This window comes from Coregonus lavaretus (genome assembly GCF_964263955.1).
Source record: "Coregonus lavaretus genome assembly, chromosome: 22".
NCBI lineage: Eukaryota > Metazoa > Chordata > Actinopteri > Salmoniformes > Salmonidae > Coregonus > Coregonus lavaretus.
Window position 1 is genome coordinate 28,951,268 of NC_140009.1, and position 18,989 is coordinate 28,970,256.

An 18,989-nucleotide genomic window follows, 5' to 3' on the forward strand; every position below is an offset into this window, starting at 1 on the left:
CCCTCTAGAGAGATCCTATAATTCAGCACAATGGACAGGGAAAGAGCTGTGTTACTTGTTCAGGGTTTTCAGAAAATACATTACATTACCTCCATGTTGTTGTGATTAGGATGTGATGAGCTTGTAATTCATTATTTTATTAGACCCTCAAAGAACAGTATTACTCTAACAACTATGTTTTAGTGTTGGTCTCATGTACTGTTTCTTAGCATCCATCTGCAACTGGCGCCATCTGTTGGATGATTGACTCCAATGTAAAGGTCCCCTTCTCTTGACAAGTAAATACTCTGGAAATCAATACGATCCTTTAAAAGTAACAAACACAAAAACGTTTAATTTGTCCAAATGACTAATTAACTACTTCATCCAAATGTAAACATCTTGTAGAATATTACCATATCCCTTGTCCCAAAATGGTATTAATGGGTCTTTACTGTCAACAAAACACTGGGCACGCACTGGTTGAATCAATGTTGTTTCCACATCATTTCAGTGAAATTACGTTGAACCAACGTGGAATATACGTTGAATTGACATATGTGCCCAGTGGGAAAGGTGTGTGCCTCACCAGTTGGTTCTTAGGCAGTCAAGGCCACCCTAACCATAACTGTAACTGCCTCTTTAAGAGCTAACCATTTGTCTTTGCACATTCAGTATGTGCATCACAGGACAGAGAAGCTCATTAAAGCATCTCGATTCCTCCCTGGTCTGTTTCATCAGCTGAGACTGCCAAGCTCTTTAGCTCAGTGTTCTTGATGTTTGTGCTGTTTATGTAAAACCCATCTGTTAGCTCCTCTCTCTCTTGGCAGAGGGGCCACCTCTTCCTTCTGTTTCTCTTTTGAAGTCATGTCAAAATCATATTTTCATGCATTTAAAGCATCTGAGCTTCACTTTTTTTTAAGTCAGCGTTCAGGCAAAAGTTAAAAAGGGCACTGCTTGAATAAGGTACAAGCCCAACTCCTCGCCAAACAATTGTTTTATTTTCCCCCATTATTTTTGAGGAGAGCAACTTTATTTTACTGTTTTGGCTGAATAGTCCACATACAGTATGTGTTAGCTTTTGCATTCATGCATGTTCAACAGAGTGTATGAACACAACAGATCAGTCTAGCTTCTACTGTAAAAAGAGCTACATCCAGCAATGACATTAATAAAGCCCGTCACAATTAAAAGAGACATCTCTCAAAGAGTTAGTTTAAAAGACTGAACATCACCGTCAGAATAATTATCACTTTAAAAGCATGTCATTGTGTTATAAATAAAAATAGCTCATAGCCCTGCTGTCAGAGAGTTGGCAGGTAATTTTCTTGAGGAGCTCCAGTGTGACAATCCCATGGGAGCTGAAATCTAATATTAACAGCAAATCATTATGTGAGAACTGCTCTTCCGTGACCCGATGCTGTACCTGTATGACTAACTAAATCTTGGTAATAGAGATATGTTAGCTACTGTACTGGGATCGAGTGCTGCTGTGACAGTTAAGGGTTATAGAGAGTGCAGTGGGACTTCTGGAAATACGTACTGTAGGAGTCATTTACATGTCTGTTGGATGTGAGTGACAAGGTTTCTTCCTCTCCTGTGATGATCTAATGGGGCACCATGGTGAAGTTGGGGTTTGTGTGGTTGACAGCAAAGCAGTGACTTGGATGTGGCATTGCATATATAAATAAGCTGATGTGCTGACAGTGGAGAGATGTGTTGGTTAGATTTGTAACCTCAGATAATGTTCATATTTTCAGCTCAGGTATTCAAAACCTACACATGTCATGCAAATATTTACATCAAATAAGTTGCATATGATAGGGAAAGTACAGTTTTGTTTTAATTCAAGAATATATACAGGTAACTGCCAAAATAAAGGAATGAGGGATACAAAGTACACTATGTATAAAAAAGTATGTGGACACCCCTTCAAATTAGTGGATTCGGCTATTTCAGCCACACGCGTTGCTGACAGGTGTATACAATCGAGCACACAGCCATGCAATCTCCATAGAAAAACATTCGCAGTAGAATGGCCTTACTGAAGAGCTCAGTAACTTTCAACATGCACCGTCATAGGTTGCCACCTTTCCAACGAGTCAGTTCCAGACACTTGTAGAATCTATGCCAAGGTGCATTAAAGCTGTTCTGGCGGCTCGTGGTGGCCCAACATGCCCTATTAAGACACCTTATGTTGATGTTTCTTTTATTTAGGCAGTTACCTGTACATCTGTTTCATTATATTCCACAGAATAGTAGGCCAATGCTTTGAACACTGAGTATATCCTGAAAACGATATATATAATTTGCTTTGTTTGAGATTGTTACATTAGTAAACTCTTTATTCTATTACATTGTTGATAAGCTTTTGGATTGATGTTTTTGAACTCTTTTGAACATACTATACAAATGGGCCATAAATTGCAGCTGATCCCCCTTGTGACCAATTAATTAAAACATACTTAATGCACTATCATATTGTAGTTCAAAGAATTTGTGATGACTTAATGCAGTGACCTGCGTCTCCTTCCAATAATTCATTTTTAATTGTCTCATTAGTGTTAGAACCTGACTGTGGGTTGGAGAAACCAACAATTGTTCTAGCCTCTTCACTACTTTGAAGCTTCCCAGTAATACCTGCATGGGAAAAGCACTGAGCCCAGACTTCCTTTTAGTTACCACAGCAACCTAACTGGCTCTTTGAAATCCCTACAAAAATATACTTTTTATCCGCTCATAATACTCCAAGTGTTCTTTGACGGAAAAGGCATAATATCATGTACTAACACTTCACAATTCAAAACATGCACACACCTCATTATAAAAAGTTAGTCACCTAAAGATTCTGCTTGCATATTTATTCTGTTTATTTATTATTTTCAACTGCATGACTAATTGCTAGGATGAATGTTAATGAGAGTCAGTTGGGCTATGAGTAAATTGACTGCAGGTTTTGATTAAAAGGTGCATTGTCTATAGAAGCATAATATTTACAAAAGTTCCTGTGACATTTCAGTTTGTTTGTTGAACTAAACTCCCTAGGTCTATGCAAGATATATCAGCGCTTTTAAATCTTGCTTTGACATTTCTCTCTATCATGTTGAGATGCAACACAATTAACTTTGGGGAAATAACTGTTATTATTTTGATTCACAGCAAATTGATTTTTTATGATTGTATAGTAATGCAGTAATGCATAATAATCCAACCCCATAGTTTTTCCTTTGCCACCTAACAAATCAGATAAAAAATGTTATGGCTGATAACTGAGACTGTTTGGTATCAGGGTCGTTCCACGAATTGAGTGCCTTTTGTGTCCCTTTGATATTTTAAGTAGAAATTGTCAACAATATTGAATAAATAGCCTATTATATTCAGTTAAGTGCATTTTAATATAGACCACATGGAGAATTCAATAAACTATTTTGACATGTCCCTCCATGCACCCTCTGAACTTCCAGGAAGATGTTAACCCCCATAACCACAACATTTCCCCAAGTTTTCACCATCATTGTAAAGCGTTAGTTATTTTGTTGCTTTGACAAATTAATTTCTGAAGATTATTATTTATTTCATGTGATTAGTCATTCATTTTAAGATCAACCAATTCAGGCATTCTTGAATGTCAGGACAATCCTTGTCCTGCAAAGAAGCATTATTGTTATAATTGAAAACTTGGGTTAATGGAAACCTGTGCCTACTGGCACGATCAGCAGGCTAAAATGGCGTTTTTTTGTAGGCACTAACTCCGCCATGGTTCGTTGGGCAAAGCCTCCGGGGAAAATGAATGGCGTTTTTGTAGGGTTTTTAGATAAACGCTGAAAATAAGGTATGTGGTAAACACAGGTTTAGGAGATTTTATACGTTTTGTTCTATGAGATAATCTTCACCAGCTAACGTCACCTTTTGTGAATTTTGAAGAATTTATGTAATAATAAAAAACACATAAATCCCATAAAGGCTTCATAATGGTCATGTTAACTGACTGCTATTATCTCATAGAACAAAACGTATAAGATCTCCTAAGCCTGTTTTAACCTCAGACCTTCTTTTCGGCGTTAATTCCCAAACCCTATTATTTCCCCATTCATTTTTCCTATAGAGATGGCTGAACGAACCAGAAGTAACTCATTTCCGGGTTTTAGGACTACAAGCAACGATTTTTTTTATAACTAAGCCAAGATAGGTGGGAAGAGCCAAGCACGAGCTAGTGAGTTCCTATTGGCGCGTTCTAGTTCCTATTAACTAAATTCGCCCTCGCGCTCCTTCTAAACAACGCAACAAAAATGTTTTACTTAGTTTTCTCTGTTTGTTACAAATTCTAATTTTGGAATCAGAGAACTGCATGGAGATCAAATGTTTAATCGATGAGAAAATTAGCACAATGTCAGCCAAAATCCATCTTCTCCCCTGCCGGCCATATTTGGTAATGATTGGAAACGCAAATGATGATTCACATTTTTACATCCGGTAAAATATCTGACTCATTGTGCTACAAGCTGGCGACACAGATAGAACAAAGAGCCAGATATTTCACCAGATATATAAGTGAGAAGCATCCGGTTGGAGTTTCCACTCACTACCAAATATGGTGATGAGAGGAAGCCTCGTGGCCGACATTAACGCTAATATTCTCATCGATTAAACATTGGCTGTCAATACAGTTTTCTGTTCCCAAAACTACAATTTGTCACGAACAGAGTGGACTAAGCTTTGTAGATTTGACCCTTTGCCAATGTTTTTAAAAATTGCGTTGTTTAGAAGGAGTGCAAGGGCGAATTGGAGTTATGGCACACGCGCACTTCACAGAGTAGGCGTTACCTAACGGAAATGTGCAAATATATGCTAGAACGCGCCAATAGGATCTCGCTAGATCGTGCTTGGCTCTGCCCCCCTCCTTGCTTGTTCTGCTCACTATGACTAATTTGTTCCCATTGGAAACGACAGGCCGTGATATATCCTGGGTTAGTTATAACAATCTTTGCTGGCGAGCTCTTATGCGCTGATAGACAATGCCGTTGGCGAATGGAAAGCTGCATGCGTCGTTACGCATGAGTTTATGCTATTTCTGCGTTTACAAAGCCCGTACGACTTCAACTGAATTACAAATGTTTCGATTGTTGAGGAGTGGGTGCAGTGGAAACCACACATTTTTACCTATCAGACAGTTAAACATCACCCATAATAGAATGGACAGTAAGAAGAACAGCGAAAATAGGTCTATTCACTCGGACAATGTCGAGGAAGTTCATAACGTGCCAATGGAAGTTATCATACGACCAATCCCTCCTGTACTAGATGAGCGCAAAGTTCAGAGCCTTATGGATACAATACAGGTAAAAATGTGTCCTTGTTCTGCCAAGATCAAACCATATGAGAGTTCAGATAAGTGGTGGTGGTATAAAAACAGACGGCAGTGAATATTCTCTTGTTGATTGGGAAACATCTGACAGACTAGGCTACTGTATTAGACTGATAAACCTCTAGGGGGAATTACACATTTTTGCCATGTTTAATGGATCAAAAGCAGTTTAGCGTTTTTCATCATGAATCTTGTTCTGGAGGCAGCTCTGCAGATTGCCTGACAATCAGACTGATACCTCTCATTCACAGTCTGAGATTAATGCCATTCATTTGTTTGGGGAATTATCTCAAAACAAGCCAGAATGTTGGTTAAAATGATATTTTAACTTACTTTACCGGTTGTCCGTGTGGTTGGTCCTTTTGCAGGTATGAATGTGAGACAATATATCCACAGGAAAGTATACCAGCGCTTTGAAAAGTTGATGTAATTATACTTTCCTGTGGCTATATTGTCTCACATTCCTACCTGCAAAAGGACCAACCACACGGACAACCAGTAAAGTAAGTTAAAATATCATTTTATTCAGCATTCTGGCCTGTAGAAGTTGTGAGAGGAAACCTTCCTGATCCAAACGCTAATTTCTGCACGACGTAGAATTCAATGCAATTCAACGTTGGGTCTTCAGGCTACTCTGCAGAGTGGTCACTCTGCCACAGTCATCAAATTTGATTTAAAACCTTAACCACACTGCTAACCCTAATGCATAACCCTAACCTTACATTTTTGTTTTCATGAATTTTTACAATATAGACAATTTTGACAAGACTCATGACAAACGTCAAACAGGTGTATTTCCCTGTTCTGTGTGATAAAGAACCTCTGAAATGGAATAGAAAAACTCACCTATTATTTTTCCTCATAGGAATCTACAGACATCAACACTGTTCCTCCTATTGATATACTCTGGATCAAGGGCAGGGAAGGAGGGAATTACTACTACTCCTTTGGAGGCTGTCACCGGTTTGAGGCATACAAACGGTTGAAAATGAACACCATTCCAGCAAAGATCTTCAAATCAAATGTTGCAGACCTACGCACTTACTTGGGTGCCTCAACCCCAGACCTACAGTGAAGTTGGATTAACTGAGGACTGTTTTTGAGTCACAGTCAGTACTGAGGACTGTAGATGTGGGTATACTCTACACTGAGTGTACAAAACATTAGGAGCACATGTTCTTTCCGTGACATTGACTTACCAGGTGAAAGCTATGATCCCTTATTGATGTCACTTGTTAAATCCACTTCAATCAGTGTAGATGAAGAAGAGGAGAGGATAAAGAAGGATTTTTAAGCCTTGAGACAATTGAGACATGGATGTGTGCCATTCAAAGGGTGAATGGGTAAGACAAAATATTTAAGTGGTAGTAGGTGCCAGGCGCACCAGCTTGAGTGTGTCAAGAACTGCAACCCTGCTGGATTTTCCACACTCAACAGTTTCCTGTGTGTATCAAGAATGGTCCACCACCCAAAGGACATCCAGCCAACTTGACACGACTGTGGGATGCATTGGCGTTAACATGGGCCAACATCCCTGTGGAATGGTTTTGACACCTTGTAGAGTCCATGCCCTGATGAATTGAGGCTGTTCTGAGGGCAAAAGGGGGTGCAACTCAATATTAGGAAGTTCCTAATGTTTTGTACACATCTTATGCGAATCAGGGGTTTCAGTCATAATTGTATGTAGTGCAGTGTAAGTACTGGCCAGCAGGTGGAGATGTGACACTGTTTTATATCATGCCGTTATATGAATTTCCCTCATGTATCACCTTTAATGCCGAAAGGTGGAATATTATATTTCCACATACAAATAGTCCCAATTATATATCATATATAGAATTAAAGAAATAAGATTCATTAAGAGATGTATATATTTTCAAATGAACTTCATTTGAAGTTGTAAACTTGCTTGTATACTATACTGGCCGGTGTTTCTATCTGCAATGTAAATGTGTATGTTAAATGATTTTAAGATACAATTAAAGACAGTGTAAAAGTCAACAACATAAGACTTTCGCGTAAATCATTTATTGAAGTCAATGGAAGATTTTAACAAAATAAAACTTGAGTTAACCACATGAATCTAAAGTCAGAATATGGCCCTGCATCTCCATTAGTCCGTGATATGAGCTGATGGACAGGATGAGGGGAAGAGGTCAAGGGTCAGATGCCATGAGAACAGAGTGCCTCCAAGCTCCAGACCAGACTGACTGGCCTTTTGTTAACCTCGTGACCTCCTGTAGGTTGTGTTTGCCATAGAGGGTGAGGGATGAGGAGGTGCTTTTGGCTTTCTCAGGCCGAAGGAGGAAAACCTTTACAACAAGGCCCATTTTCCTTTTGCTCTTTGATTTTGAAATATGTGTTTGACATGACACCTCTTTCTGTCTAATGAGGTCATTTCTGGACGTTATTTATGTCCATTTAGGGGCAATAGTTCTGTATATCTTCAGAGGCAAAAGTTCAGTATAGTCTCTTCAAGGACAAGGAAGTGCATTGCTGTGGTATGCAGCTTTATGTAAGTTCACAGGTATACATAATGTGGTCACAAAGAAAGACCTTGCTTTGAATGAGGCCTTGCTTGATAAGTTGTGATGTTAGATCACTCATGGTCACACAGACAAAAGGCTCTGATTATTATGGCTCTCATCTATACAGTAGGTTCTCATGTAAAGCCTTTGATCTAAAGGTAGCCAAACAAAAAAGGAAAGGGTGATTAAAGATCAGTCCATTGCAGATCACTACACTAAGATAAGGGTCTCCATCCATGTCTCTAGTCTGCAAGCTCAGAACTGCCTCTTCGCCTCCCTCTGCGGCCGTGGAGGAAGTGAAAGGAGACTGGGGGCAGCCATTGCAAAATAGCCCTAAAGGACTGTAAATTTCTCAAAAGAATCGTCGCGTGTGAGGCGATTTCCTGTTTCTCCCTCACTGTCTGGAAGTAACCATATCCTCACAGGGTTCTTGACACGCGAAACCCTTATTCAGATGTATTTTTTTCTAAACGTCCATGGACTTTAGAGATTGCACCTGTTACTTTAGGGGGTTCATTCCATGGGTGCTAGATGCTTTATCTTTTAGGTTTTATAAACGATATGGGGATCAGGTGGAAAGTTGAAGGAAGTGTTTATTTAGAGACAATGTGGTCACATTCTTTCTCGTTCTTGCTCTTTCTGTTGTTGCTACTAAATAGCCAACAATACATTTTGAATTACAAACCTCTAGTAATGCACAGTGGTTCATATCCAAAGAAATGTGTTCTATGTTTACTTCTTGATCACTGGTGGGTCTGCAACATGATCCATTCCAGTTGTGAAATAAAAAAAGTTCCTCTAAGAACCGTGTAATTTCTCCTTTCCTCCCTGTACCCAACTCCAAACAGGAGTCTTTAATTGCTCTTCTTGATCCTTATTGCCTTGCAGAGTGAGTCTCAATAAAACAGGTGAGCAGTGACCTCCGGACGGTAAAGCAGCTCACCCATTTGTTCCACTTAGGGAGGGATTACGTCTGAGTCCTTTTGAGGCCTGGGCTGTGTCCTAAATGGCACCCTATTTCCTATAGGCCTATAGTGCACTACTTTTGACCAGGGCCCATAGGACTTTGGTTAAAAGGAGTGCACTATATAGGGAATAGGGTGCCATTTGGACGTATCCCTGTTTGTTCGGCCTAGGGGTTATGCCTCTCCAGGGCTCCCTATCAGGAATTCCTTCCGACTGCTGGCCACCACAGGCGTGTAATTCGTGCCAGACCAGTGTTTCCAATGCCTTCTTGACCGCCATGCAGACTCATGTATAATTCTGCCTTGGCTAGAACATTAGACTGATTTTAAACTCTACAACGTCAACTGATTTTGAGCTGTGGTTGAAGGGTATTATCAGTTTAAGATAAGTCACTTCTCTATCTTAAAACATATAGTTCCTACGCCTAACCCTTTTCATAGATATTCAGTGAGACTTAGTGAGGGATGCTGTCTGAAATATGTATTTTTGTCAGCATGGATGTAGACAGTTTGATGTTATCTCCTCTCTGACTCTACGCTGCTTCTCAGTTCCCATGTTATTTCCAGGCTGAATAACAGGGGCCTCTGCAGGTGGTGAAACCAATGAGCTGTCACCTCACCACCATGGATAAATGGGAACACTTCCTCCGGATGGACATTAAGATCCTTGAGAAATCCTGTGAAAAATGAGTGTTGTTCATAAGCATCTCTTAACCAACCCACATGCTGACAATTAAGGCATATTTCAAACACCTCACTATTTTTGTCTATTACCCCAGATTATTTCCATGGAGATTAAATTACTCCATTAATTAGTGCTCCCTGTACAATTCCCTGCTGAAATTCTCTTTAGGGAGAAGAGTCTGTATTTACAGAAAGGTATACAGCATATTATGACTTTTTTTACAAACTTATTTTGGGTCAATGGAGGGACTTTGTCGAGGCATTATGTGCCACTTGGCATGATGAGGCCTTAATAAAGTAAGACATTTTTTTGGGTCATTGTACTTGTCATGCCCTGTCCTTATAATAACGCTTAAAATGGTCTCAGTCAGTGCTTCTTTATAAAGTGGGCTTGGATGTCTGGTGGGTTAGCATTGTTAATGCAGCTGAGGCACATAGCAGTGGTTTGTTGTGTTGGTTGGCAGGCAGGAGGTGGCGGGGACATGTTTGTGAAAGCTGCCCTGGTGACTGGTGGCTGTTTTAAAGTCAGGGTTTCTAGGCTAGCACCCATTTACCTCAGGGTTTCTAGGCTAGCACCCATTTACCTCAGGGTTTCTAGGCTAGCACCCATTTACCTCAGGGTTTCTAGGCTAGCACCCATTTACCTCAGGGTTTCTAGGCTAGCACCCATTTACCTCAGGGTTTCTAGGCTAGCACCCATTTACCTCAGGGTTTCTAGGCTAGCACCCATTTACCTCAGTCCTCACTTTGTTTTGTCAAAGCTGGCCCCAGAAAGTGGACGGGTGTCCCTGGTTCACCCCTGGTCGGTCAGTCGGACATCTGCTCAACGTTTATTTACTCAACACTTCACTTTCTCCCACCGCCCAAGAAAACCCTCTCAGCGTGGGGCGAGGGTAGGTTAGCTACTGAGGGAGATGGGGTTTAGGAAATAAATCACATTGAAAAAAAGTTAACCAAGAAAGCATAGAAAATATTTGTGTCCTTGATACAAGACTATACCTATTTTTATGAATAATTTTTATTAACTGTTTACATATTTTTTATTAATTGTTCATTCATGAAAGATTATTTATATTCTGTCAGCAATGTTAGCAAATTATGAGGCTCAAATTTGAAGGGTTTGGGCGGGGGTTCTCTTCGACATAAAACAGTAGTAAAACCTCACTGACCTCTCCACCTTCCACTGGGCCTACAGGAGCTGTTTGTGACATTGAGAAAACAAACCTCAGCGGGTGACTGGACCATAAACATCAGACAAACATGCCAGTTTAGAGTCACCTCTCTAAACTATCTCAGATCAAAATAATCGATGGAGAAAATTAATTATTCTTAATTAATCATTCTTAATTATTATTCAATAAATATAAATTGTCTAGATTAAATTGTGTGATTATCGTTTTGATGACAGCTAAATAATGAGTTTAGTGCTGCACATTTTGGCAAGCACCGAAGTGACGATCACACAATAAATCAAATCAAATGTAATTTGTCACATGCGCCGAATACAACTGGTGTAGACTTGCTTACGAGCCTTTCCCAACCAGGCAGTTTAAAAAGAATAACACAAATTAAAATAAAATACTAACACAAGAGGAATAAAATAAAATACACAAGAATGGAGCTACAGTGCTTTCAGAAAGTATTCATAACGCTTGATTTTTTCTCTTACCCATCTACACACATTACCCCATAATGACAAAGTGAAATCATGTTTTTAGAAATGTTAGCAAATGCATTCAAAATAAAATACAGAAATGTCTCATTTACATAAGTATTCACACCCCTGAGTTAATTCATGTTAGAATCACCTTTGGCATCGATTACAGCTGTGAGTCTTTCTGGGTAAGTCGCTAAAAGCTTTGCACACCTGGAGTCTACAATATTTGTACTTTATTATTTTTAAAATTCTTCAAGCTCTGTCAATTTTGTTGTTGATCATTGCTAGACAGCCATTTTTTAGTATTGCCATATATTTTCAAGCCGATTGAAGTCAAAACTGTAGGCCACTCAGGAACATACAATGTTCACTTGGTAACCAACTCCAGTGTATATTTGGCCTTGTGTTTTAGGTTGTCCTGCTGAAAGGTTAATTTATATCCCAGTATCTGTTGGAAAGCAGACTGAACCAGGTTTTCCTCTAGGATTTTGCTTGTGTTTAGCTGTATTCCGTTTCTTTTTATTAAAAAAAAGTCCTTGCTGAGGACAAGCATACCCATAACATGATGCAGCCACCACCACGCTTGAAAATATGAAGAGTGGTACTCAGTGTTGTGTTGTGTTAGATTTACCCCAAACATAACACTTTGTATTCAGGACATAAAGATAATTTATTTGCCACACTTATTGCAGTTGTACTTTAGTGTCTTATTGCAAACAGGATGCATGTTTTGGAATATTTTTTATTCTGTACAGGCTTCCTTCTTTTCACTCTGGCAGTTAGGTTAGTATTGTGTAGTAACTAAAATGTTGTTGATCCATCCTCAGTTTACTCCTAGCACAGCCATTAAACTTGAACTGTTTTAAAGTCACCATTGGCCTCATGGTGAAATCCCTGAGCGGTTTCCTTTCTCTCCAGCAAATGAGTTAGGAAGGACACCTGTATCTTTGTAGTGACTGGCTGTATTGTTACACCATCCAAAGCTGTATAACTTTTTTTGGATCCGAGGGCCCATACCAAATCTTTTCAGCCTCCTGAGGGGGAAAAGGGTCTGCCGTGCCCTCTTCACGACTGTGAGGGTGTGTGTGGACCATGTTAAGTCCTTAGTGATGTGGACGCCAAGGAACTTGAAGCTCTTGATCCGCTCCACAACAGCCCCGTCGATATGGATGGGGGCATGCTCTCCCCTCTTTCTCCTATAGTCCACGATCAACTCCCTAGTCTTACTGAAGTTGAGGGAGAGGTTGTTGTCCTGGCACCACACTGCTTAGTCTCTGACCTCCTCCCTGTAGACTGACTCATCGCCGTCGGTGATCAGGCCTACCACCGTCGTGTCGTCAGCAAACTTGATGATGGTGTTGGAGTCGTGCGTGGCCACGCAGTCAAGGGTGAACAGGGAGTACAGAAGGGGACTAAGCACACACACCTGAGGGGCTCCCGTGTTGAGAATCAGCTTTGCAGAGGTGTCGTTGCCTACCCTCATCACCTGGGATCGGCCTGTCAGGAAGTCCATGATCCAGTTGCAAAGGCAGGGGTTCAGTCCCAGGGTCCCTAGCTTGGTGATGTGCTTAGAGGGGACTATAGTGTTGAACGCTGAGCTGTTGTCTATGAACAGCATTCTCACATAGTTATTTCCCTTCTTATCCAGTTGGGAGAGGGCAGTGTGAGGTGCAATTGAGATTACGTCATCTGTGGATCTGTTGGGGCGGTATGCGAATTGGAGTGGGTCTAGGATGTCTGGGATGATGGTATTCATGTGTGTCATGACCAGCCTTTCAAAGCACTTCATAATTACAGATGTGAGTGCTACAGGACAATAGTAATATAGGCAGGTTACCTTGGAGCTCTTGGGAACGGGGACAATTGTGGTCAGCTTGAAACATGTTGGGATTACAGACTGGGACAAGGAGAGATTGAAAATGTATGTGAAGACAACTGCCAGCTAGTCTGCGCATGCTTTGAGAACGCGCCCTGGTATTCCATCTGACCCAGTGGCCTTGTGATTGTTAACCTGTTTAAACGTTTTGCTCACATCGGCCAGGGAGAGCGAGATCACACAGTCATCCGGAAAAACATGGGCTTTCATGCAAGGCACAGTGTTATATTCCTTGAAGCGAGCATAAAAGGCATTTAGCTCGTTTGGGAGTTCTACATCGCTGGGCAACTCATGGCTGGTTTTCCCTTTGTAATCCGTTATCGTCTGCAAGCCCTGCCACATACGACGAGCGTCGGAGCCAGTGTAATAGGATTCAACCTTCCTCCTATATTGTCCTTTTGCATTTTTCTTGTATGCATCCATGTCCGTGTCCCGTTCATTGTAAGCGGTAACTCTAGCCTTTAGCTCAGTGCGGATATTGCCTGTAATCCATGGTTTTTGGATACGTTCTTATAGTCACTGTGGGGACGACATTGTCTATGCACTTATTGATGAAGCTTGTGACTGTTATGGTAAACTCCTCTATGCTATCGGATGAATCCCGGAACATATCCCAGTCTATACAAGCAAAACAGTCTTGTAGCCTTGCATCTGCTTCTTCCGACCACTTCCGTATTGAGCGCACCACAGGTACTTAATGTTTGAGCTTCTGTTTGTAAACAGGAAGCAGAAGAATGGAGTCAAGGTCAGATTTGCCAAAGGGAGGATGAGGGAGGGCCTTGTATGTGTTTCTGTGGGTAGAATAAAAGTGGTCTAGAGTTTTAGCAGCCCTAGTGGCGCAGGAGACGTGTTGGTAAAAGTGAGGTAGGACGGTTTAAGAGTCCCTGTGTTAAAGTCTCCTTCCAACTAGAAACGCTGCCTCTGGGTGAACGGTTTCCTGTTTGTTTATGGCCCCATACAGTTCGTTGAGTGCCAGAGTGGTGTTGACTTGTAGATGGATGTAGACAGATGTGATAATTACGGATGCAAACTCTCTTGGTAGATAAAAGGATCTGCAGTTTACCGTGAGGTATTCTATATCAGGTGAGCAAAAGCTCGAGATTTCCTTCACACTTGAAGCAGAACACCAGTTGTTATTTATGAAAAAACACACTCCACCTCCTTTTGACTTCCCTGAAGCCTCCGTCCGATCCTGCCGCTGCATGGAGAATCCACCGAGTACTACGTGCATAGTGTCATCATCCAGCCAAGTTTCAGTAAGACATATAATATTGATAGGAGACTCAAACGAAGCTCATCCATCTTATTCTCGAGTGACTGAACATTTGCCAACAGAACGGAGAGGAGTGCCGTTTGGTTTTCTCTTCGCCTCAATTTCACTAGGACTCCACCTCATCTCCCGTGTTTATGCCTACGGCGTTTTGGTAGCCAATGGAACAAAATAATAGGGTCCGGTATGAACAGTGGAACAGCTGAGTTGGAGTTGAAGTCGTATTTGAATTCAAAATCGAGGTTAAACTGGTGATCTGATGTCCAGAAGTGCTTGGTCATATGTGATAATAGTATGAACTTTCTGTACAAAAAAAAGTAAAGATAAACACGATAAAAGTCACTATATGTCAAAGTTGGGTTGGAACTTGTAAGATGTCGCCCTTCTCTGTCAGCACCATCTTTATTGTCCTTATTTGAAACAATTAATTAGGCCTATAAGGGTTCATTACTGATCTATAAAATACATATATATATTTTTACTGTCAACAATATATAAACCCTTACAGTCACCTTTAAATTGTACCTTAATGTAAAGTGTTACCAAAAGTTTTAGAAATCTAACTTTTAAACTGTGATATGCATAATAATAATCAATTTAACATGAATGACTATAACAGCCTTATTGTATTAAAATATTCATAGCCAGGCTACTTATTATAGACAATAATAACTTGTATTATTATCATTATAGGCCTATTAATTATATTATTATTAAACACTTTAAAATCCAATTAAATCCAATTAAATACTTACCCATTTAAGGCAATACAGGCAATTGGAAAACAGATTATGAAAAATAGATCGTATTTACTATAGTAGGCTGCAATGGGCTGGTTATAGGGCCTACATCTCGATTGGAGGCTGAACATTCCATGCCTTGAACAACTCCTCCCATCCAACTATAAGAGCTCTGTGGGCCGGTACACTGACTGAGATGTTCAAGACATTGAACAAACACGTGGCTGAGGAAAACTAGACATTTCAAACTTTTTTTTGAACTACCATTAGGCCTAGACATTAAAGACATAGGCCAAGTCTACATTAGGTCCCCAATATGCATGCATAGAATATTCATTCGTTTAGGGATTTGTTTTCTCCTCTTATTTTTTTCTTGGGCCATCGTTTTAGAGACCCAGACCCAAAACATTTCGATGATGACCTTTGCCATGCTTCGGCCAATTGCGACTCATCTGATCAGCTACCCGGACCTGAGTATGATGTCCGAAGACGAGGAGAACCGCAGCGAGAGCGACGGTAGCTCGGATCAGAGCTATGGATGCTGCGCATCCGCCGACAAACGGCGGAGGATTTCTCGAAAGTCGGGAGGCAGCAGTGTTGTCATTGTGAAACAGCGGAACGCAGCCAATGCCAGGGAGCGCGACCGAACCCAAAGCGTCAACTCTGCATTTACTGCACTTCGGACTCTAATACCCACTGAGCCAGTGGACAGAAAACTCTCCAAGATTGAGACGCTTCGCCTAGCATCCAGCTACATCTCCCACCTCACCAACACCCTGCTGCTCGGAGACGGGAATGGAGATGGACAACCTTGTCTTGGCGCGGTTTACGCGCAAGGAGAGAGCGGTGGAAAGCAGCCTCGCACCATCTGTACCTTCTGTTTGAGCAATCAAAGAAAAGCGGTAATTAAATGCGTTTTCTTAAATATGATTGTCCACAATTAAAGTGGAAAAGGTTTAGATCAGTGAAGAAAACAATAGCTTGAAAACATGGCTAAAATTCAGCCAAATAGTATTATACACAGGCCCTGCCCATCACGTTGTTGGGAAGTAATATGATCTTATGTTGGAATCATTTGTTTTTGGAAGACTAACATTTTACACTGATTGATATATCCAAGTCAAAGGAATTAAATTATTCTTTGCTCTATTCTGGATCGAGATCTTCCCGCGTAAAACAACATTTTACGCATCTTCGCATGAGGCGCCATCATGCCCATACTGAGGGGCCAACGTGACCCCTAAATTTGATGAATAGTAATATACAAAGTATAGTTTCTTTTACAATTCATTTTACGTTTCTTTTACAATTTCTTATACTTTTATTTTACAATGTGTTTTAATTAATTCAAAGATATTGAATTTATTCATTGGTGTGCCCTCAAGATGACGCCTCTTTCTTCCACTGCCAATGTTTCACGTATTAGCATTTTGAATAAAAAAATATTTAAAATATATAGGATAGCCTATTATTTTGTGAAAAGAAAACATACATTGTTTGCACACGTTTTTTAATTGATTTGAATGTAGGCCTAATGCAATATTCAATACACATTTATAACAGAATAGTATTACATTTATGTAATAAACTTTAAGTAACCTTAAATCAGTGGCGTTAATACTATATCATCATCATCATTACCATCATTATTATCATCATCATCATCATCATTATTATCATTATCATCATCATCATTATTATCATTATCATCATCATCATTATTATCATCATTATTATCATCATCATCATCATCACCATCATTATCATCATCATCATCACCATCATTATTATCATTATCATCATCATTATTATCATCATTATTATCATTATCATCATCATCATCACCATCATTATTATCATCATCATCACCATCATTATTATCATTATCATCATCATATCATCATCATCATCATTATTATCATATACTGTATACTGTTGTTTATGTTTTGTTGTTGTTGTTGGTTGTAGTGATATGCAGTGCCATGAGGAAATTGTTCACTTATTAATTGTCCCCCAAAATGTGCTTTATTTTTTCCAGATAAAGGATGGCAAAGACTGTCTGAAGATGCGAGGCGTTGGTTCTCTGAGAGTGAACCGCAGATAGAAGACCGTGAAACACAACAGCAAGAACCAGAACTCCTCATCCACAAACTCAGGGAACACTAAAAGCAGGCCATAACAGAACCATTCTCATCATGCTGGAGAATATTATGAAACAAGAGACTATTTATACTTGAGAGAATGCTGTGAGAAGCATGGAACAAAACAATGTCCAAAGTGAAGCCTTTAACAAATGCAGTGCATTTATAGATAGAGAAATTATAGATTTGTATATTTGTGTGATATTTGTGTTGTACATGTATTACATTTTGAAATAAAAGTTATTTTTTATCAAAATGTAATTTCTCCTTGTAGTTTTCTTTCCTTCGAACACGTCTGTCTATTCCTCCTCTATTGTTGCAGTTTTTATATTTTTAATTAAAAGTTAATTAAAAGGCACATATGACAGACCTATTCACTTGATTCCTTGTCTAGTTCATGCTAGGGCACAGAAAAACAGGAAAACTTTGAGACTGAGATTGGAGGACTTTTCCTTGTTTATTTTTTATGTTGCTAAGGATTTTCTCATGCCAACCTCTGTGCCAGAGCAGATGGTAGGTGGTCAGTTAGGGCACAATATTATGATGTCCTGAGAAATGTTACATTGACTAAAACAATATTTACAATTAAATGTTAATGCAATGTAAAACTATAAAAGCTTTGGAGCTGGTACAAGTAACCATATTCTAAAATGACATGCATTTATATGTGTGTACTGTATGGTCCAAGAACATGACATTTACTGCATTCAAAACAAAACCCTGGGAAAGTGGTCGAACAGTTTGAGAGTACAAAATAAGGTTAATATCCTCAGGAGGATGAAGCTGGGAGCCATGGTCTGCTGGGTGGCATGTCCAAGAGGCTTGCCAATGAATACCTAAAATGGCAGGTTTATTTTGTCTTAACAATTACACAAGGACAAGCAGGAGAAAGGAGCCCTCTACATCATAAAAAAACAACATCATGGATAAACTTCTCAAAAGTGACCTACTCTAAAGTACCCACGGTATATCAAAGTGTCATAACATCAAAGTGACATACATTAAGCTCTTATCTAGATATCCTTGATAAGACTCATATCTATTTCAGTTTCGGTCAAAAAATCAGGAGTTCAATCTAAAGTTTTTTTTTTTTCTCTCTCTCTCTCTCTCTCTCTCTCTCTCTCTCTCTCTCTCTCTCTCTCTCTCTCTCTCTCTCTCTCTCTCTCTCTCTCTCTCTCTCTCGCTCTCTCTCTCTCTCTCTCTCTCTCTCTCTCTCTCTCTCTCTCTCTCTCTCTCTCTCTCTCTCTCTCTCTCTCTCTTCTCTCTCTCTCTCTCTCTCTCTCTCTCTCTCTCTCCTCTCTCTCTCTCTCTCTCTCTCTCTCTCTGCCTCTCTCTCTCTGTCTCTCTCACACACTCTTAATATTGTTTCCAATAGCTTTGCCAATAAGTTGTTGGTGAAGTATGTAGAGCCATAGCTAAGGATCATGGTTTCTTGTGTCATTCATTGACTGGTGTATTTTTGCAAATCACACGGTTGCCTTATTTGAAGCCTGGTATCAATTAGTCAAGGCAAATAGTAGCGCGCACTCTGCTCCGAGACCCTGACACAGCTGTTGGGATGTCAGAGGTATAAATCACTGTAGTAGCCCAATGGAAGACGAGGGAGCTTGAGAAGTTGGATGTCTTTGTGGAGCAAGAGGGGACAGGGCTAAAGAAGTGCAATGAGACCCTGTGGGCATGAAGTCACAGTCCAGGACCATGTTGTTGAAATATATACATTGTAATGCAGAAAGGAAAAGGTCCTCGCATGATATCAGGAGGATACTGTGCCCTAATCTTGTTGG

General features: G+C 40.0%; 2 protein-coding genes across 2 annotated transcripts; both read left to right on the forward strand.

The window, feature by feature from the left end:
- The first annotated feature begins 5,043 nt into the window (after positions 1–5,043).
- Positions 5,044–7,341, forward strand: LOC311149734 (sulfiredoxin-1-like). The gene is made up of 2 exons (XM_084186944.1): positions 5,044–5,318; positions 6,210–7,341. The coding sequence occupies exons 1-2, from the start codon at positions 5,091–5,093 to the stop codon at positions 6,417–6,419; spliced, it is 438 nt and encodes a 145-aa protein (XP_084043070.1). The 5' UTR covers positions 5,044–5,090; the 3' UTR covers positions 6,420–7,341.
- An 8,136-nt stretch (positions 7,342–15,477) lies between these two features.
- LOC311149794 (transcription factor 15-like) lies at positions 15,478–17,168 on the forward strand (the record flags this gene model as incomplete). Its single annotated transcript, XM_084187021.1, has 2 exons — positions 15,478–15,966; positions 17,103–17,168. 2 exons carry the CDS (start codon positions 15,478–15,480, stop codon positions 17,166–17,168), a joined length of 555 nt encoding a protein of 184 aa, XP_084043147.1.
- Between the last annotated feature and the right edge of the window lie 1,821 nt (positions 17,169–18,989).